This window comes from Pelophylax lessonae (assembly GCF_965119305.1).
Source record: "Pelophylax lessonae genome assembly, chromosome: 3".
In the NCBI taxonomy this organism is placed as follows: Eukaryota; Metazoa; Chordata; class Amphibia; order Anura; family Ranidae; genus Pelophylax; species Pelophylax lessonae.
Window position 1 is genome coordinate 49,918,668 of NC_138770.1, and position 18,884 is coordinate 49,937,551.

The 18,884-nt window shown below is 45.5% G+C and overlaps 1 protein-coding gene across 1 annotated transcript in view; it reads right to left on the reverse strand.

Moving 5' to 3' along the window:
• Positions 1–774: 774 nt before the first annotated feature.
• LOC309549323 (L-threonine 3-dehydrogenase, mitochondrial-like) overlaps positions 775–18,884 on the reverse strand; it is a gene marked incomplete at its 5' end in the record, with an annotated part of 40,561 nt that continues 22,451 nt past the window's right edge. Inside the window, 5 exon segments of the mRNA XM_082249516.1 lie at positions 775–1,453; positions 4,464–4,733; positions 5,635–5,725; positions 11,768–11,940; positions 14,229–14,378. Of these exon segments, the coding sequence (XP_082105642.1) occupies positions 1,314–1,453; positions 4,464–4,733; positions 5,635–5,725; positions 11,768–11,940; positions 14,229–14,378 (824 nt within the window). The 3' untranslated portion in view covers positions 775–1,313.

Sequence of the window (18,884 nt, forward strand, 5' to 3'; positions counted from 1 at the left end):
GGAAGAGTCCTGGTGGTTCCAAACTTCCATTTACGGATGATGGAGACCACTGTGCTCATTGGGACTTTCAATGCTGCAGACATTTTTCTATACCCTTCCCAAGATCTGTTCCTCCATACGATCCTGTCTCGGAGTTCTACAGACCATTCTTTGGACTTCATGGCTCGGTTTGTGCTGACATGCACGCCTTACCAAATCATGTCCAATCAACTGAATTTACCACAGGTGGACTCCAATCAAGTTGTAGCAACATGTCAAAGGTCAAAGATGGATCAGTGAAAACAGGATACACCTGAGCTCAATTTTGAGTGTCATGGCAAAGGGTGTGAATTTTCTTTCGTTATTTTTAATAATTTTGCAAACTTCCCTCACGTTGTCATTATGGGGTATTGTTTGTAGATTTTTTTTAGGAAAATAACAAATTTAACCTTTTTTGTAGAAAGGCTGTAACATAACAAAATGTGGAAAAAGTAAAAACGTACTGGACTGTACGTTATTTTATACCCAGTGAAATCATCCCTAGGTCTTTGTACTTCTCTATGCAATGCAGGTGGGTCATGCTTGGTGGGAGGGGCTGGCGGGGTGCGGTAAATAGCTTCCTGAATACATCACAGCGCCCTACTTCAGTACTCCTCCCAATCCTTGATGCAATCAGTGGGCTGGCTCTAGGGAGGACACAACATTCCTCATTCCAACATTCTTGCTTTGCTGGATCTAGGGAGGAGTTAGGCATATATTAAAATGCCTTGATGGGTGGATGTCAGTCTGGAGGAGAGGGCGTGCCTAGGCAGGGTGTATTTGCATGCAAACTAACCTTGCTGAGCCTTCATGATTGAAAGAACGGATATTAATAAATGGAAGGGGTGGGCTGAGGATCAACCAGGAAATGAGGTGGTCTCTATCTGACTTGTTGCAGCTTCTAATGCACCTTGTGAGAAGCTCACAGTGTGCAGTGAAACCAGAATAAGCCATTTAAGTACTGGAGAGGAGGCGGTTTCACTGTGCAAGACTAATGGGAAGGCTGGAGTTCAGCTTTAATCAATGTAAAAGAAGCAGGATGACTACTGCTGTACTGACCCTGAAAATAGAAGAAGATTTCAAGTAACGGTTCATGGAATCACAACTTGCCACTCCTAACCAATTAATTCAAAAAAATAAAAGGTTATGTCCACACACATACATACATACATACATATAATAGCTTTGCAGTTGCAGCAATTGGGGGGGACTGCAGTGTACTCTAATCAAGTTTCCCATCCAGGACATGCAGCCATTGTGACATAACATGGGACTGGTGGTCATTGAAAATGGTCTCAGTTGGCTTGCACGGCCAGGCGTTCGCTGTTTAGGTATCCAAGCATTGTCGTTACCAGTTCAGGCAGGTCGTATTCATGTTTCCAGCCCCAGTCCCTACGAGCATTGTTGTCATCAAAGTTCATCGGCCAGCTGTCCGCTAAAAAGAACAGGACATATTGGTTAAGGAGAACGGGTCCAATGATAACTGGTGCTTCCTAACCGTATGTACATACTGATAATTGGGCTTTTTTTCCATCTATGCTCCCTCATCTCAGTGCTGCTCATCTCCTCCAGCCTCTTTTAGCCATACCATCGCTCTAGACCGGCTTCTAGACTTAATAGTGTTTATTGCCACTTACTATGGGTTGTGATTGCTGGCCCAGACCCTTGCTGACCATGCCACTTTCTAGGGTTTATTGCTTGCCCTGACAGTTGCTGGGGGTTATTGCTTGCCTTGCCACTAACTAGGGGTTGTCATTGCTGGCCCTGGCACTTGCTGACCATGCCACTTACTAGGGTTTATTGCTTGCCCTGACACTTGCTGGGGGTTATTGCTTGGCATGAAATTTGCTTAGGCTTATTGCTGGGGGTTGTCAATGTTTGTCTGCACTTGCTGGGGGTTATTACTTGCCTTGCCACTAACTATGGGTTGTCATTGCTGGCCCTGACACTTGCTGAAATGCCACTTACTGGGGTTTATTGCTAGCCCTGACACTTGCTGGGGGTTATTGCTTGGCATGAAATTTGCTTAGGTTTATTGCTGGGAATTGTCAATGTTTGCTCTGCCCTTGCTGGGGGGTTACTGCTGATAATTAGACTTTTTTCATCTATGCTACCCCCATCTCAGTGCTGCTGATCTCCTCCAGCCTCTTTTAGCCATATCATTGCTCTAGACTTACTAGTGGCTATTGCCACTTACTATGGGTTGTCATTGCTGGCCCTGTGTTGGTCATGCTACTTTCTAGGGTTTATTGCTTGCCCTGGCACCTGCTTGGGGTTTTTGCTTGGCATGAAATTTGCTTAGGTTTATTGCTGGGAGTTGTCAGTGTTTGCTCTGCACTTGCTGGGGGTTATTGCTTGCCTTGCCACTTACTAGGGGATATCATTGTTGGCCATGACACTTGCTGACCATGCCACTTACTAAGGTTTATTTCTTGCCCTGACACCTGTTGGGGGTTGTTGCTTGGCATGAAATTTGCTTAGGTTTATTGTTGGGAGTTTTCAGTGTTTGCGTTGCACTTACTGGGGGTTATTGCTTGCCTTGCCACTATCTAGGGGTTGTCATTGCCGGCCCTGACACTTGCTGACCATGCCACTTACTAGGGTTTATTGCTTGCCCTGACACTTGCAGGGGGTTATTGCTTGGCATGAAATTTGCTTAGGTTTATTGCTGGGAGTTGTCATTGCTCTGCATATGCTGGGGGGGGGGGGGTTACTGCTGATAATTAGTCTTTTTACATCTAAGTGCTGCGGATCTCTTCCAGCCTCTTTTTGCCATATCATTGCTCTAGACCGGCTTCTAGACTTACTAGTGGTTATTGCCACTGATAATTAGACTTTTTTTCATCTATGCTCCCCCCATCCCAGTGCTGCTGATCTCCTCCAGCCTCTTTTAGCATTATCGTTGCTCTAGACTTACTAGTGGTTATTGCCACTTACTATGGGTTTTCATTGCTGGCCCTGACACATGTTGGTCATGCTACTTTCTAGGGTTTATTGCTTGCCCTGACACTTGCTGGGGGTTGTTGCTTGGCATGAAATTTGCTTAGGTTTATTGCTGGGAGTTGTCAGTGTTTGCGTTGCACTTGCTGGGGGTTATTGCTTCCCTTGCCACTTACTAGGCGTTGTCATTGCTGGCCCTGACACTTGCTGACCATGCCACTAGGGTTTATTGCTTGCCCTGACACTTCCTAAGGGTTATTACTTGGCAAGAAATTTGCTTGGGTTTATTGCTGGGGGGTGGTCAGTGTTAGCTCTGCACTTGCTGGGGGTTATTTTTTGCTGCACCACTTTGCATGTGTTGTCATTGCTGGCCCTGACACTTGTTGGTTATGACACTTTCAAGGGTTTATTGTTTGCCCTAGCACTTGCTGTGGGTTGTCAATGTTTGCTCTGCACTTGCTGGGGGTTTTTGCTTGCCTTGCCCCTAACTGGGGGTTGTCATTGCTGGATCTGACACATGTTGGTCATGCTACTTTCTAGGGTTTATAGCTTGCCCTGACACTTGCTGGGGGTTGTTGCTTGGCATGAAATTTGCTTAGTTTTATTGTTGGGGTTGTCAGTGTTTGCGCTGCACTTTCTGGGGGTTATTGCTTGCCTCGCCACTTACTAGGAGTTGTCATTGCTGGCCCTGACACTTGCTGACTATGCCCCTTACTATGGTTTATTGCTTGCCCTGACACTTGCTGGGGGTTATTGCTTAGCATTTGTTTGGGCTTATTGTTTATGGCTTTTATTGTTAGTGCTGCATTTGCTGGGTGTTATTGCTTGCTTTGCCACAGTCATTGCTGGCCAAAGTTGGTCATGCCACTTTCTAGGGTTTATTGCTTACCCTGACACTTGCTGGGGGTTATTGCTTGGCATGAAATTTTCTTGGGTTTATTGTTGGGATTGTCAATGTTGGCTCTGCACTTGCTGGGGGTTATTGCTTGCCCTGACACTTACTAGGGATTGTGATTGTTGTCCCTGACACTAGCTGGAGGTTACTGCTGGGCATGCCACTTACTATGGGTAATTGCTGGGTTTTTTCGTGCCCTGACACTTGCTCAAACCTACTGCTTGGGGGCTCTTCATTGTTGGCTCTGATACTTGATGGAAGTTATTGCTTACCCTGACAGGCTGGAGATTACCACTACTAGCCCGGACACCAAATATTGCTGCTAATACCAGCAGTAATGGGGCTTATTTTACTCCCACAACCCCTTTAGTAAACCCTCAGGTCCTATTTTGTCTAGAAATTAGCAAAGCAAAGAGGGAAACACTACAATTCATAAACCATGAAGCACCATCCACTTTATGGATCATGCCTACTTTCTGGCCAAGCCCGCAGGATCACTAGGGATTATTTTATTGAAAAATTCAGATGTAAAAAGGACTGAAAATGGTCTTTGGAATTTCAGTGATTGAGTTTCTATCTATGTTATAGTGGAGTTTGGCAAAACACTTACCGATGGCTTGTCGCACTGGGTCCACGTTGAACACAACTTCCAGCTCGGGTAGATGTTTCTGCACCTCTTGTGTCAGCTCTTCGGGGCTGAAGCTCATAGCATTGATGTTGTACGTCCTCATGGTGAGGGATTCTGAGGGGGCATGGAGCACCTCCACCGTCGCCCTCAGACAGTCGTCAATGTACATCATGGGCAAGCGAGTGTCTGGTTTCAGGTTGCAGACAAATCTTCCGGTTTTGATGGCATCATGGAAGATCTGGACAGCGTAGTCTGGAGGTAGAAACATGCAGAGAAGTTGATTTCATTCCCCTGTGTCCCATTCTCGAGGCTACTGCACAACCTGTTCTATGCTCTTTTTTGGCTCATCTGTACATGGATTTCTCAATTCGGGTGACCCCTTTTCCTTGGAAAGTCCCTTTTTTGTTGAGAACTTAAAAATCCAAGCCACTAATCTTAACTAGTGATTTCATTCTATGGGTTAAGAATCTAAGTTTAGCGCCTCCACCTCGCTCGTAATCACCAATGGTGTCAGTAAAATGGGCAGGGACGTAACTATAGGGGTTGCAGGGGTTGCAATTGCTACCGGGCCCCATGCTCCAGGGGGCCCGGTAGCAAACCAGTGGGTGAACTTCCAGGATCTCAAAGGTCACACTTGCGACCGGGCCCTTGCATTGCTCCACTGTGGGGAGGCCCCAAGATTGCAGGAAGGGGGCCCACTGCAGAACTTGTGAAAGGATCCTGCTGCGGGACCAAAATAAAAGGCCATGCAACAAGAGTAAAGAGCCCCAGGATTAGTGGGAAGAGCCCGAGCTTGAAGGGAAGGGCCCCGGCCAGGGGTCTGGGGGGCCCTTCATGGTTTCTTGCATCGGGGCCCTGAAGGTTCTAGTTACGCCTCTGAAAATGGGCATTGTTAATTTGACAGATTTGACTCCCATTGAGTTTAATAGGGTTTGAGATTGGCATCCTTTGAAGTTTGCCAAACAAGGTTTGAACCAAACCCAAGGCAGTTTGGATCATCACTTTGTTGCTTTTACATTGGAGAGATATGCAAATAAATGCATAGGTACATTATTTTATTATTTCTATTAAAAACACTACTAAAATAAGGATGACATTCTTTACAAGGTGGAGGTGTTTTCTCTCATGCCAAGCAGTAAAGAAAAATCCATACCCGTTGTTCCTCCCCCTGGCTGGGAATCGGCAGAAATGATCCCTGGGTATCGGAGGCATCGGAAGTCCAGTCCATACCGGTAGTGATAATACTGAGGAAATAAAAAGCAAGAAGATTTCAAACTCCAAGCAAACAGGTGGAAAACAAATATTGGAAGTTACCCTTTTTAATCCCCATAGGATTTGCATTAATGTCCATGCAGTCCTGATATTTAAACAGCTCTGCCACACATCACAGCCAGAATGAAGGAATACATTGGTCTATTCTCTCCACACTCCAGCCTGTGACTGGATGAAAGGGAAGCAGAAGACTGCATAGACCATCTCTTTGCTCACTCTGCTCTCTCCTCCCATCAGCATACTCCATGTCAAAACATTTGCATACAGCACACCCATTGTCTTCCAGCCCTGTCCCTTCCTCTCCCATGTTGAGCTTTGTTGTACACGAGATTGCATGATGCTTATAACAACTCCCATTTAAGTACCTACACTAGTTGCACAAAAAAGATTAAATTACATTTCTTATTAATTAACTACAGAGCTGCATTTGTATCTTTTTTTTTTTTTTTTTTTTTTTTAGATCTACCAGGTCTGTAGAGTACAATAAAAATGATTTCCCTCCCATAGCCAAACATCACCCCAGTACAACTCTCCCCACCCTACTAGTAAAGATCCCATCCCTCCAGTACAGCTCCCCACAGTGGATGTCTCCCCCCAGTACAGTTCCAAATCCCCCCCCCTGGATTTCCCACCCAGTACAACTCTTTCCCAGTACAAATCTTCCACCCCAGTACATCTCTCCACCAGTACAGCTCTCCCCCAGTAAAGATCTTCCACAAAGTACAGCTATCCCCTAGTACAGATCTCTCACCCCAGTACAGCTCTTCCCCAGTACAGATATCCCCTAGAACAGCTCTCCCCTGGTACAGATCTCCCACCCCAGTACATTTCTTCCTCTAGTACAGATCTCTAACCCCAGTACAAGTCTCTCTCCCACAGTACAGCTCTCCCCTAGTACAGATCTCTAACTCAAGTACAAGTCTCCCCTAGAACAGCTCTCCCCTGGTCCAGAAATCCCACCCCAGTACAGATCTCCCCCCGTACAGATCTTCTACCCCAGTACAAGTCTCCCCTAGAACAGCTCTCCCCTGGTCCAGAAATCCCACCGTACAGATCTTCCACCCCAGTACAAGTCTCCCCCAGAACAGCTCTCCCCTGGTCCAGAAATCCCACCGTACAGATCTTCTACCCCAGTACAAGTCTCCCCTAGAACAGCTCTCCCCTGGTCCAAAAATCCCACCATACAGATCTTCCACCCCAGTACAAGTCTCCCCGAGTACAGCTCTCCCCCAGTACATCTATCCACCAGTAAAGCTCTCCCGCCCCAGGACATCTATCCACCAGTATAGTTCTCCCACCCCAGTACATCTATCCACCAGTACAGATTTCCCGCCCCAGTACATCTATCCACCAGTACAGATCTCCCGCCCCAGTACATCTATCCACCAGTACAGATCTCCCGCCCCAGTACATCTATCCACCAGTACAGCTCTCCCACCCCAGTACATCTATCCACCAGTACAGATCTCCCACTTCAGTACATCTATCCACCAGTACAGATCTCCCGCCCCAGTACATCTATCCACCAGTACAGCTCTCCCACCCCAGTACATCTATCCACCAGTACAGATCTCCCACTTCAGTACATCTATCCACCAGTACAGATCTCCCACCCCAGTACATCTATCCACCAGTACAGATCTCCCACTTCAGTATATTTATCTACCAGTACAGATCTCCCACTTCAGTACATCTATCCACCAGTACAGATCTCCCACTTCAGTATATCTATCTACCAGTACAGATCTCCCACTTCAGTATATCTATCCACCAGTACAGATTTCCCTCCCCAGTACATCTATCCACCAGTACAGATCTCCCACTTCAGTACAGCTCTCCACCAGTACAGATCTCCCATCTCATTACAGCTTTCTATTAGTAAAGATCTCCAACCCAAGTACAACACTACACTAGTACAGATCTCCCACAGTACACATCTCCAACCCCAGTACAGCTCCCGCCACATAAAACCCACTCACCAGAGCAGACAGTTCGGAGTGAGCTCAGAAAGGGGGGGGGGGGAGTCCTCCTTTAGGGCTGTGTCATGTGACCAGAGTCAAAGAGGAGATAAAGAGAACCCCCCTCTCTCTCTGAACGACTGCGGTCTGTCCCTTGAGTCCCGACAGGCATCAGGAGCGCCGGCTACACCCAGTTTCAGTGCTAGCTGTGATGTTGCAGAGGTTCTTGTGGCCTTTGGACCCCCATGTCCCCCCCTTATCTACACCCCGGAGATCTTACTAAGCCACAACTTTTATTATCCTGCACCTAGAATAAACTTTCCATGGAAAGAGGCCTTCTGTAGATCAGACAGACCAAGTAAAGGCAGCTATTCAATCTTTGAGGTGCTGAATACTTGACCAGTATAGAATGGCTGTCACCACTATATAGAGGAGACTGGTCCACTTTATAGTTCAATATTTTTATTGAGTTTTTTTTTTAAAAACCACAGAACAAAAGGAGAAGCAAAAAAAGAATTAAACATGTTCTGCCATAGATTAGTACATATTGAGATGGCCATCTGAATGTAAACGTATTTCAGAACAGAAGTAACCACATAAGTAAGCAATAAAATCAGTTCCAAGTGCTAATTGAGAGGTGGTGGGTATTGTCTCACACCCCCAGACACCCCACCCGGGAACAAACTGTGTCATGGGGGGACCACACGACCATCTCCAAATTTCGATACCTTTGCAGAAGGATATAAGAAACATAAAACACGGAGAACAGGTGACACGTTACATTGCAGAAGATACCAAATGTCTGCACCAACTCGGAAATAGGAAGGAAGGATAGAGGAGAGCTTAGACCTTTTGGAACCTTGACTTCTAGGACAACCAGGGATCCCACCTTTGATATAATTTAATTTGGCTCCCATCTTTGTAGGACATTAAGCTCTCATATTGGAATATGATATCTATGTGGCATTTAACTTCAGTAACGTTAGGGATAACAGAGGATTTCCACTTTTTAAGGACCATTAGTAGGGCCAATATGGGTCTTAGTTGAGGTGGGTATTTGTTGAGATTAATGGATAGAATTGCGTGTTCTATATTTGCCTTTACCTAGACACCGGACACTTCCGCAAGAAGCCTTCCAGTAGCTCGTGATGTGTAGACAGGTCCAGAACATGTGGGACAGGGTTCCTAACCGGCCACAACCCCTCCAGCAGGTATGGTCTCCTCCCTTTATAAATTTTAGCTGTGGTGTAAGAAGTGAGGTACCACCTAAGGTGGATCTTTTGGCCCCATCTCCCAATGGTTTGCACATTTAGTGAAGATCTGGTTATATCTTTATTGCATTCTTCCATTGCTCCTCCGAGTGGGATGTCTGTAATTCGGTTCCCCATTTTACTAGACTGGTCCACTTTAAAAAAGGGACTGGGCATGTGATCACACTGGTCGACATTTGCACCCATTCAGTTTCAGGGCCACTCCAAAAAAAAAAACAGGCAACCAATGGGAATTAGGTACCCAGCTGCAGCCAGGTGTACTGGATAAATGGCAACATTCAATTTAAACCTACGCAATGAACGTGAAAATTTGCGTTCCTCTGGTTTATTTCAGGATCCTGTTACTGATTGTGCTTTTGGCGGTTTTGTCTTGGCTAGGTGTCCCTGTCCATGAACAGGTGAATGCGGACATTAGCAGACTGCCAGATCAGCAGAATGACGCATATTGGGAAATATAAATAGTTCATTCTCCTATTAGAATGTTGGCAGCTCCTGCCCAATATTTCCAAACACACGGCGAGAGACGTCTACGCTGCAAAAAGCACATCGATGAGTCAGCTCCGAGGACGTCATTGTGTCACTGCTAGGAATTGCTTACACAGATCTGTTCTAGAAAATCGAAGCTTTGATATTAAGCTTTCAGCTCCCCCCCCCCCTGTACCCCCCTCCTATCCCAGCTCTCCCCTCTGTACCTTCCCCCTCCCATCCCAGCTCTCCCCCCTGTAACCTCTCCCCTCCCATCCCAGCTCTCCCCCCTGTAACCTCTCCCCTCCCATCCCAGCTCTCCCCCCTGTAACCTCCCCCCTCCCATCCCAGCTCTCCCCCCTGTAACCTCTCCCCTCCCATCCCAGCTCTCCCCCCTGTAACCTCTCCCCTCCCATCCCAGCTCTCCCCCCTGTAACCTCTCCCCTCCCATCCCAGCTCTCCCCCCTGTAACCTCCCCCCTCCCATCCCAGCTCTCCCCCCTGTAACCTCTCCCCTCCAATCCCAGATCTCCCCCCTGTACCCTCCCCCCTCCCATCCCAGCTTTCCCCCCTGTACCCCCTCCCATCCCAGCTCTCCCCCCCCTTACCCTCCGCCCTCCCATCTCAGCTCTCCCCCCTGTACCCCCTCATCCCACATGGACTGGAGAAATGTATACATATATGCTTGGCTATTTCTGATACATTTATTCAGCAATCATTCTACCATTACGTAACCCCTTCAAAGTCAAATACTGACAATCGAGAGTCAGTAGGATAGGCTGCTGAAACCAGTGCTGTACAGCCAATCACAGTGCCATTTGATCGGGAGACCTTTCTACTTGCCCCAGGCATTTAAAGTGATTTAACTGACATATGCAGATGGCAGTTCATTCTAATAGTAGATCTGTACTAGGGGATAGCTGTACTGTGTGAGAGATCTGTACTAGGGGATAGTAGCAGTTTTACTTTGTATCTCTCTATCTCCCGTCTGAACAATGTTTATAAACAATGTTACTTTGTATCTCTCTAAGTCCTGTCTGATCAATGTTTCTAAACAATGTTACTTTGTATCTCTCTATCTCCCATCTGATAAATGTTTATATACAATGTTACTTTGTATCTCTCTATCTCCCTTCTGATCAATGTTTATAAACAATGTTACTTTGTATTTCTCTATCTCCTGTCTGATCAATGTTTATATACAATGTTACTTTGTATCTCTCTATCTCCTGTCTGATCAATGTTTATAAACAATGTTACTTTGTATCTCTCTATCTCCCTTCTGATCAATGTTTATAAACAATGTTACTTTGTATCTCTCTATCTCCTGTCTGATCAATGTTTATATACAATGTTACTTTGTATCTCTCTATCTCCCTTCTGATCAATGTTTATAAATAATGTTACTTTGTATTTCTCTATCTCCCGTCTGATCAATGTTTATAAACAATGTTACTTTGTATATCTCTATCTCCTGTCTGAGCCCCGGTTCACACTTCTGCGTGTGCCGGGTTCGCATTTAATGTCGGAGCGCACTGCTCCGACATTACATGCGATCAGCTGTGCGGTGCGAGTTTAGCCATACAGTTTGTATGGCTAAATTCACATCGCACCCGCAGCAAACACGCACAGGAGGCATTTTTGCTGCCGCATCAGGATCGGATCGCACAGCGGTTCACACTTGTGCGATCCGATCCTGTGCGAACTGCACGATCGCACTGCGATATGCGATCAAACTGGGGGTGTCGTTAAGATTACATTGACACCCCCAGCGTATCGCATATGGCAGTGTAAACTGCTGGGGGTGCGTGTGCGATGCGGGAAAAGGCTGCGAATTCGCAGCCTTCCAGCATCGCATATATGTGAACCGAGCCTTAACAATGTTAATTCGGCAATAACTTTGTCATTACTTATGTTAACAAAAAAAAAAAGTATATATATATATAGTTTTTCAAAAGGTCAAAAAAAGCTTTCTTTTGGGGTTTTGTGTTGCAATTGTTATTCTGTTTTGTATGTATGCCATAGACAAAAAAAAAAAAAAACCAACCATAAAGAAAACCCTAAAAAAAAAATAAATAAATAAATAAATAAATAAAAACGTACCCATAACAAAACCATATCGGCATATTTACTGTGGAAATGACATTTTGATTACATTCCTCTGAAAGATTGTGCACAAGCTTAGAAAGGAATACAATACAATAGCAATGAACTAATATGGGACTTTTGGCATACATTTATTTTACATACATAAAAAGATTCGTTTTTCTATGAGTTCAGAAAGTAATACAACTTTTTATTTGGCTCTTGGTGACTCCTACCTCTCCCATCAGCTCCGCATGGACTTTGGACACCCCATAGATCGTCCTCGGCCTCTGTATGCACAAATCCGGAGTCGGGTTTCTCGGTGAGGTCGGACCAAATGCTCCGATTGTGCTGGGGACAAACAGCCGTAACCCGTGTTCAGCCGCAATATCCAGAATATTATGTAAACCTGGAAACAAAATAGAATATGGAATTCAATCTAAAATCCAAGTGTGAGGTTGTAATACACATACACTATATTACCAAAAGTATTGGGACGCCTGCCTTTACACGCACATGAACTTTAATGGCATCCCAGTCTTAGTCCGTTGGGTTCAATATTGAGTTGGCCCACCCTTTGCAGCTATAACAGCTTCAACTCTTCTGGGAAGGCTGTCCACAAGGTTTAGGAGTGTCTATGGGAATTTTTGGCCATTCTTCTAGAAGCGCATTTGTGAGGTCAGGCACTGATGTTGGAGAGAAGTCCTGATGTTTGCTCGTATTCTCCGTTCTAATTCATTACAAAGGTGTTCTATTGGGTTGAGGTCAGGAATCTGTGCAGGCCAGTCAAGTTCCTCCACCCCAAAATCGCTTATCCATGTCTTTATGGACCTTGCTTTGTGCACTGGTGAGCATTCATGTTGGAACAGGAAGGAGCCATCCCCAAACTGTTCCCACAAAGTTGGGAGCATGAAATTGTCCAAAATGTCTTGGTATGCTGACGCCTTAAGAGTTCCCTTCACTGGAACTAAGGGGCCAAACCCAACCCCTGAAAAACAACCCCACACCATAAACCCACCTCCACCAAATGATTTGGACCAGTGCACAAAGCAAGGTCCATAAAGACATGAATGAGCGAGTTTGGGGTGGAGGAACTTGACTGGCCTTGTTCTTCAGGGGTTGGGCTTCCAGTGAACAAAACAGGTGGAGGCCACTGACATTTCTTCCCGACTAATCTTTTCGGACTGTTTTTCACTAGTTTTGCATTTGGTTAGGGTCAGTGTCACTACTGGTAGCATGAGGCCATACCTGGACCCTATAGAGGTTGCACAGGCAGTCCAAATCTTCCAGGATGGCACATCAATACGTGGCATTGCCAGAAGGTTTGCTGTGTCTTCCAGCACAGTCTCAAGAGCATGGAGGTGGTTCCAGGAGACAGGCAGTTACTCTAGGAGAGCTGGACAGGGCTGTAGAAGGTCCTTAACCCATCAGCAGGACCGGTATCTGTTCCTTTGTGCAAGGAGGAACAGGATGAGCACTGCCAGAGCCCTACAAAATGACCTTTGGTGGTGGGTCAGTGAAGGTCTGGGGAGGCATATCCATGGAGGGACGCACAGACCACTACGGGCTAGATAATGACACCCTGACTGCCATTAGGTATCGGGATGAACTCCTTGGACCCATTGTCAGATCCTATGCTGGTGCCATGGGTTTCCAGGTTCCTCCTGGTGCACAACAATGCTCAGTCTCATGTGGCAAGAGTATGCAGCCAGTTCCTGGAGAAGGAAGGAAATGATACCATTGAATGGCCCCTACGCTCACCTGACCTAAATCCAATAGGACATCTCTGGGACATTAGGTTTCCGTCCATCCGACGCCACCAGGTTGCACCTCAGTCTGTTCAGGAGCTCAGTGATGACCTGGTCCAGATCTGGGAGGAAATACCCCAGGACACCATCTGTTATTTCATTAGGAGCATGTCCCGATGGTGTCAGGTATGCATACAAGCACATGGGGGCCATACAAACTACTGAGGACCATTCTGAGTTCCTGCAATGAAATTTCAGTAAAATGGAATCGCCTGCTGCATCATTTTTTTCACTTTGATTTTCGGGGTGTCTTTGAATTCAGCCCTCTGTAGGGTGAGAATTTTCATTTCCATCAAACAACGTGGCATCTTTTCCTTCCTAACACATTATCCAGTCCATACCAGTATAGATCCTAACACATTACCCAGTCCATACCAGTATAGATCCTAACACATTACCCAAACCATACCAGTATAAATCCTAACACATTATCCAGTCCATACCGGTATAGATCCTAACACATTACCCAGTCCATACCAGTATAGATCCTAACACATTACCCAGTCCATACCAGTATAGATCCTAACACATTACCCAGTCCATACCAGTATAGATCCTAACACATTACCCAGTCCATACCAGTATAGATCCTAACACATTACCCAGTCCATACCAGTATAGATCCTAACACATTACCCAGTCCATACCAGTATAAATCCTAACACATTACCCAGTCCATACCAGTATAGATCCTAACACATTACCCAGTCCATACCAGTATAGATCCTAACACATTACCCAGTCCATACCAGTATAGATCCTAACACATTACCCAGTCCATACCAGTATAGATAGCATAATATTTTTCCCATTCAGATCTGATGTGTTTTCAAAGTGCTCCTTTCATTTTTTTGAGCAGTGTATTCAAAATAAAAATCTATTTTCTTACCGGTTATATTGACTGATCTGGCCAAAGCGACGTTTGCCTCGCCGACCGCACTGAGCAGCGCACTGTAGTGTATTAACCAGGTGATGCGATTATTCACCACGATTTCACGGAGGTTTTTGTAGTCCAAAATATCAGAGTAAATGAAAGGTCCTATTTAAAAGGGATAGATTAAAAAAGGATTATAAAAATTGTCACCGGATGATCCATCACCACACCTTATAATTTATGAAATTGGGACAGCTTCCAGACGCACCCAACACCTTCCCGTAACCTGCATGAAGCATCCGGACCACACCCAGGGTTATACAGGTCCATAAACTGGGCTTTTCAAGGAACGTAATGGACCTTTGTAGATGTTTTCTCTCTCAGAACTTGCCACTAGTCCCAGATTGGGCAGGACAGCCTCAGATTGAGACACAGCCTCTCTTAGCCAGGGTCACGTGGAACCCTAAAAGTCCTTCACAGATTGCTTGGGGTTCATTGAGCTGTGGCAGGTGGGTCTCCTGCTTAGTTGTACCTGTAAAGTCCTAGAGTTGACGTAACTTGGCATAACCAATTGATTGGCGTCAGTGGTGACTTACCCGAGAGGTGGTGACTTACCCGAGAGGTGGTGACTTACCCGAGAGGTAAGAAGAACTTCACCGGACCCAATTATTTATCTTTTTAGCCATAAGGAGAATACTTACCTCTAATCACCAAAGTACGAGTTGTTCCTCCCACTGACCACCAATGTAAAGAGGGAATGCCTACTATTGACCATCAGTGTAGGACAGGATTTATCAACCAAGGTTCCATGGAACCCAAGGGTTCCTCCAGAGGTTCCTTGAGCAATAACAGATTTCTGCCTCTCAGATAAGTTCCTACTGACACCATTCATCTTTTTAGCTATCTGTAAGAGGGTAATTCTTCCCAATGACCACAAATGTAAGGAGCATTCTTCCCACTGACCATTACACTAATGTAGCATGAGGATAGATAGATAGATAGATAGATAGATAGATAGATAGATAGATAGATAGATAGATAGATAGATAGATAGATAGATAGATAGATAGATAGATAGATAGATAGATAGATATAGATAGATAGATAATAAGAGGATAGATAGATAGATAGATATATAGATAGATAGATAGATAGATAGATAGATAGATAGATAGATAGATAGATAGATAGATAGATAGATAGATAGATAGATAGATAGATAGATAGATACTGAACAAAATTATAAAAACGCAACACTTTTGTTTTGGCCCCCATTTTTCATGAGCTGAACTCAAAGATCTAAGACTTTTTCTATGTATACAAAAAGGCCGATTTCTCTCAAATATTGTTCACAAATCTGTCTAAATCTGTGTTAGTGAGCGCTTCTCCTTTGCCGAGATAATCCATCCACCTCACAGGTGCGGCATATTAAGATGCTGATTAGACAGCATGATTATTGCACAGGTGTGCCTTAGGCCGGCCACAATAAAAGGCCACTCTAAAATATGCAGTTTTATCACACAGTACAAAGCCACAGATGTCGCAAGTTTGGAGGGAGCGTGCAATTGGCATGCTGACTGCAGGAATGTCCACCAGGGCTGTTGCCCGTGAATTGAATGTTCATTTCTCTTCCATAAGCCGTCTCCAAAGGCATTTCAGAGAATTTGGCAGTGCATCCAACCGGCTTCACAACCGCAGACCATGTGTAACCACACCAGCCCAGGACCTCCACATCCAGCATCTTCACCTCCAAGATTGTCTAAGACCAGCCAACCGGACAGCTGATGCAGCAATCGGTTTGCATAACCAAAGAATTTCTGCACAAACTGTCAGAAACCGTCTCAGGGAAGCTCATCTGCATGCTTGCCGTCCTCATCGGGGTCTTCACCTGACTGCAGTTCGTCGTCGTAACCGACTTGAGTGGGCAAATGCTAACATTCAATGGCGTCTGGCACTTTGGAGAGATGTTCTCTTCATGAATGAATCCAGGTTTTCACTGTACAGGGCAGATGGCAGACAGCGTGTATGGCGGTGTGGGTGAGCGGTTTGCGGATGTCAACGTTGTGGATGGAGTGGCCCATGGTGGCGGTGGGGTGATGGTATGGGCAGGCGTACGTTGTTGATGGAGTGGCCCATGGGGGCGGTGGGGTGATGGTATGGGCAGGCGTACGTTGTTGATGGAGTGGACCATGGGGGCGGTGGGGTGATGGTATGGTCAGGCGTACATTGTTGATGGAGTGGCCCATGGTGGCGGTGGGGTGATGGTATGGTCAGGCGTACATTGTTGATGGAGTGGCCCATGGGGGCGGTGGGGTGATGGTATGGGCAGGCGTACGTTGTTGATGGAGTGGCCCATGGTGGCGGTGGGGTGATGGTATGGGCAGGCGTATGTTATGGACAAGGAACACAGTTGCATTTTATTGATGGCATTTTGGATGCACAGAGATACCGTGATGAGATCCTGAGGCCCATTGTTGTGCCATTCATCCACCACCATCACCTCATGTTGCAGCATAATGCATGGCCCCCATGGTGCAAGGATCTGTACACAATTCCTGGAAGCTGAAAACATCCCAGTTCTTGCATGGCCAGCATACTCACCGGACATGTCCCCCATTGAGCATGTTTGGGATGCTCTGGATTGCTGTATACAACAGCGTGTTCCAGGTCCTGCCAATATCCATCAACTTCGCACAGCCATTGAAGAGGAGTGGACCAACATTCCACAGGCAACAATCATCAACCTGATCAACTCTATGCTAAGGAGATGGTGTTGCCCTGCGTGAGGAAAATGGTGGTCACTCCAGATACTGACTGGTTTTCGGACCCCCCGCCTCCGGACCAACCCAATACAGTAAATCTGCACATTTTAGAGTAGCCTTTTATTGTGGCCAGCCTAAGGCACACCTGTGAATAATCATACAGTCTAATCAGCATCTTGATATGCCACTACTGTGAGGTGGTTGGATTATCTCGGCAAAGGAGAAGTGCTCACTAACACAGATTTAGACAGATTTGTGAACAATATTTGAGAGAAATTGTCCTTTTGTGTACATAGAAAAAGTATTAGATCTTTGAGTTCAGCTCATAATAAAATGGGGGCAAAAACAAAAGTGTTGCGCTTTTAATTTTGTTCAGTGTATATAATTTTTAGGAGGGTTTCCTGGAGACTGGAAAGTTATTTCAAGGGCCCCTCTGTGTTAAAAGGGTTTAGAAAGGCTGGTGTAAGAGGACCCTTTTAAACAGCTCACCAATGTAGGAGGCTCTCCTCTGAAGAAATAGCTGTTTTCCCATGCCCTGTGCAGACTGATTCTGAATGGGAGGGTCTGGTTCGTTATAATCACCTGGTTCAACCTCATTGTTTAGAGGAAGAAAGCTGCCAAGTCGGCATCCCTCTAGAAGTAAACCTTGGGGGAATATCTCACTAATACTGAAATTCCTAATGCAGAGGATGCCTAAAATCTGACCTTTATCTTAGTGCAGACTTCTGGGGAAATCAGTGAGCCAATCACACAAGCAGGAAATTATATTTCTAGGGTTGTTCTGCACACCAGTGGTATACAGAAGGACTCATGGTTGCCATATTGCATGAAGTTTTAAAAAAAAAACAATTACAGTGCTGCAGATTGAAAAGGAAAGATCATTTTTAAAGCTTTCACGCCAGCCCCCTCCCAGCCCTTCAAGAGTTCTAAAAGCTGGGAGGAGGAGGCAGGCATTCGGGTCATGTGACTGCTGTGATTGGCTATCACAGTGGTCACATGATCGGAATGCTCCCGATTGCAAGTATGCATCGGGAGCTTTCCGACGCCCTTTGGCTACTGTGCTGTGAGCGTGCGCTCAAAATGGTTAGTGGTTTACACAAGACTGCATATAAGGCCCATGCGCTGAGAGGCCGCATATATGCATACGGCTGGCGTAGAGAGGTTAATAGCTTTAATAATGAATTTCAGTAGTTCAGTCTCTCTGTAAAAAGTAAAGACACGCTAGGAGTTAAGTCCAAGGAGGTGCAAGACATCTCCTGGACTTCTCTTATTTATATTTGACAGGTTTATTGCTCTGGTGGAGATACACTGGAGATAGTTGGGGTGGGGATAGAGGAGAGAGGCACACAGAGCAGCTATGCACACTCCTCCCCTATGCTGCCTATTCAAAGAAGCCTTTGTACTTTGTGAATGAGGCCACATAATACAAAGGCTTCTGTGATTGGGCATTGTGTTTTATTTTTCTTCACTTTTATTTTTTTTTTGGGGGGGGGGGGTTTGTCTATGTTGGTTGAACTAGACGGACTTGTATCTTTTTTGAACCAGATTAACTATGTAACTATATAAGGAGGAGGGGAGGGGCGGGCATAGCAGCTGCAGCATCTTGACTAATGAGACCCGAAGGATCAGCTTCGGACTGCCAGAAATAGTAGCTACAGTATCTTCTGGGAGTACAATAAACCTGTCAGATCTAAATAATAGAGAAACGTTCAGGAGATGTCATGCACCTCCTTGGACTTAACTCATAGTGTGCCTTCACTTTTTACAAAGGAGCTGAATAACTGGAATTTAGCTTTAAATTACAATATGGCTTGTGTAGCAACTGTTTACGCTAGATTTTTTCCATGGAAGTGGACTAACCCAGTGTTTTTTCTCAGTCAAAACGCCCTTTAAAAATTATAGACAGCCT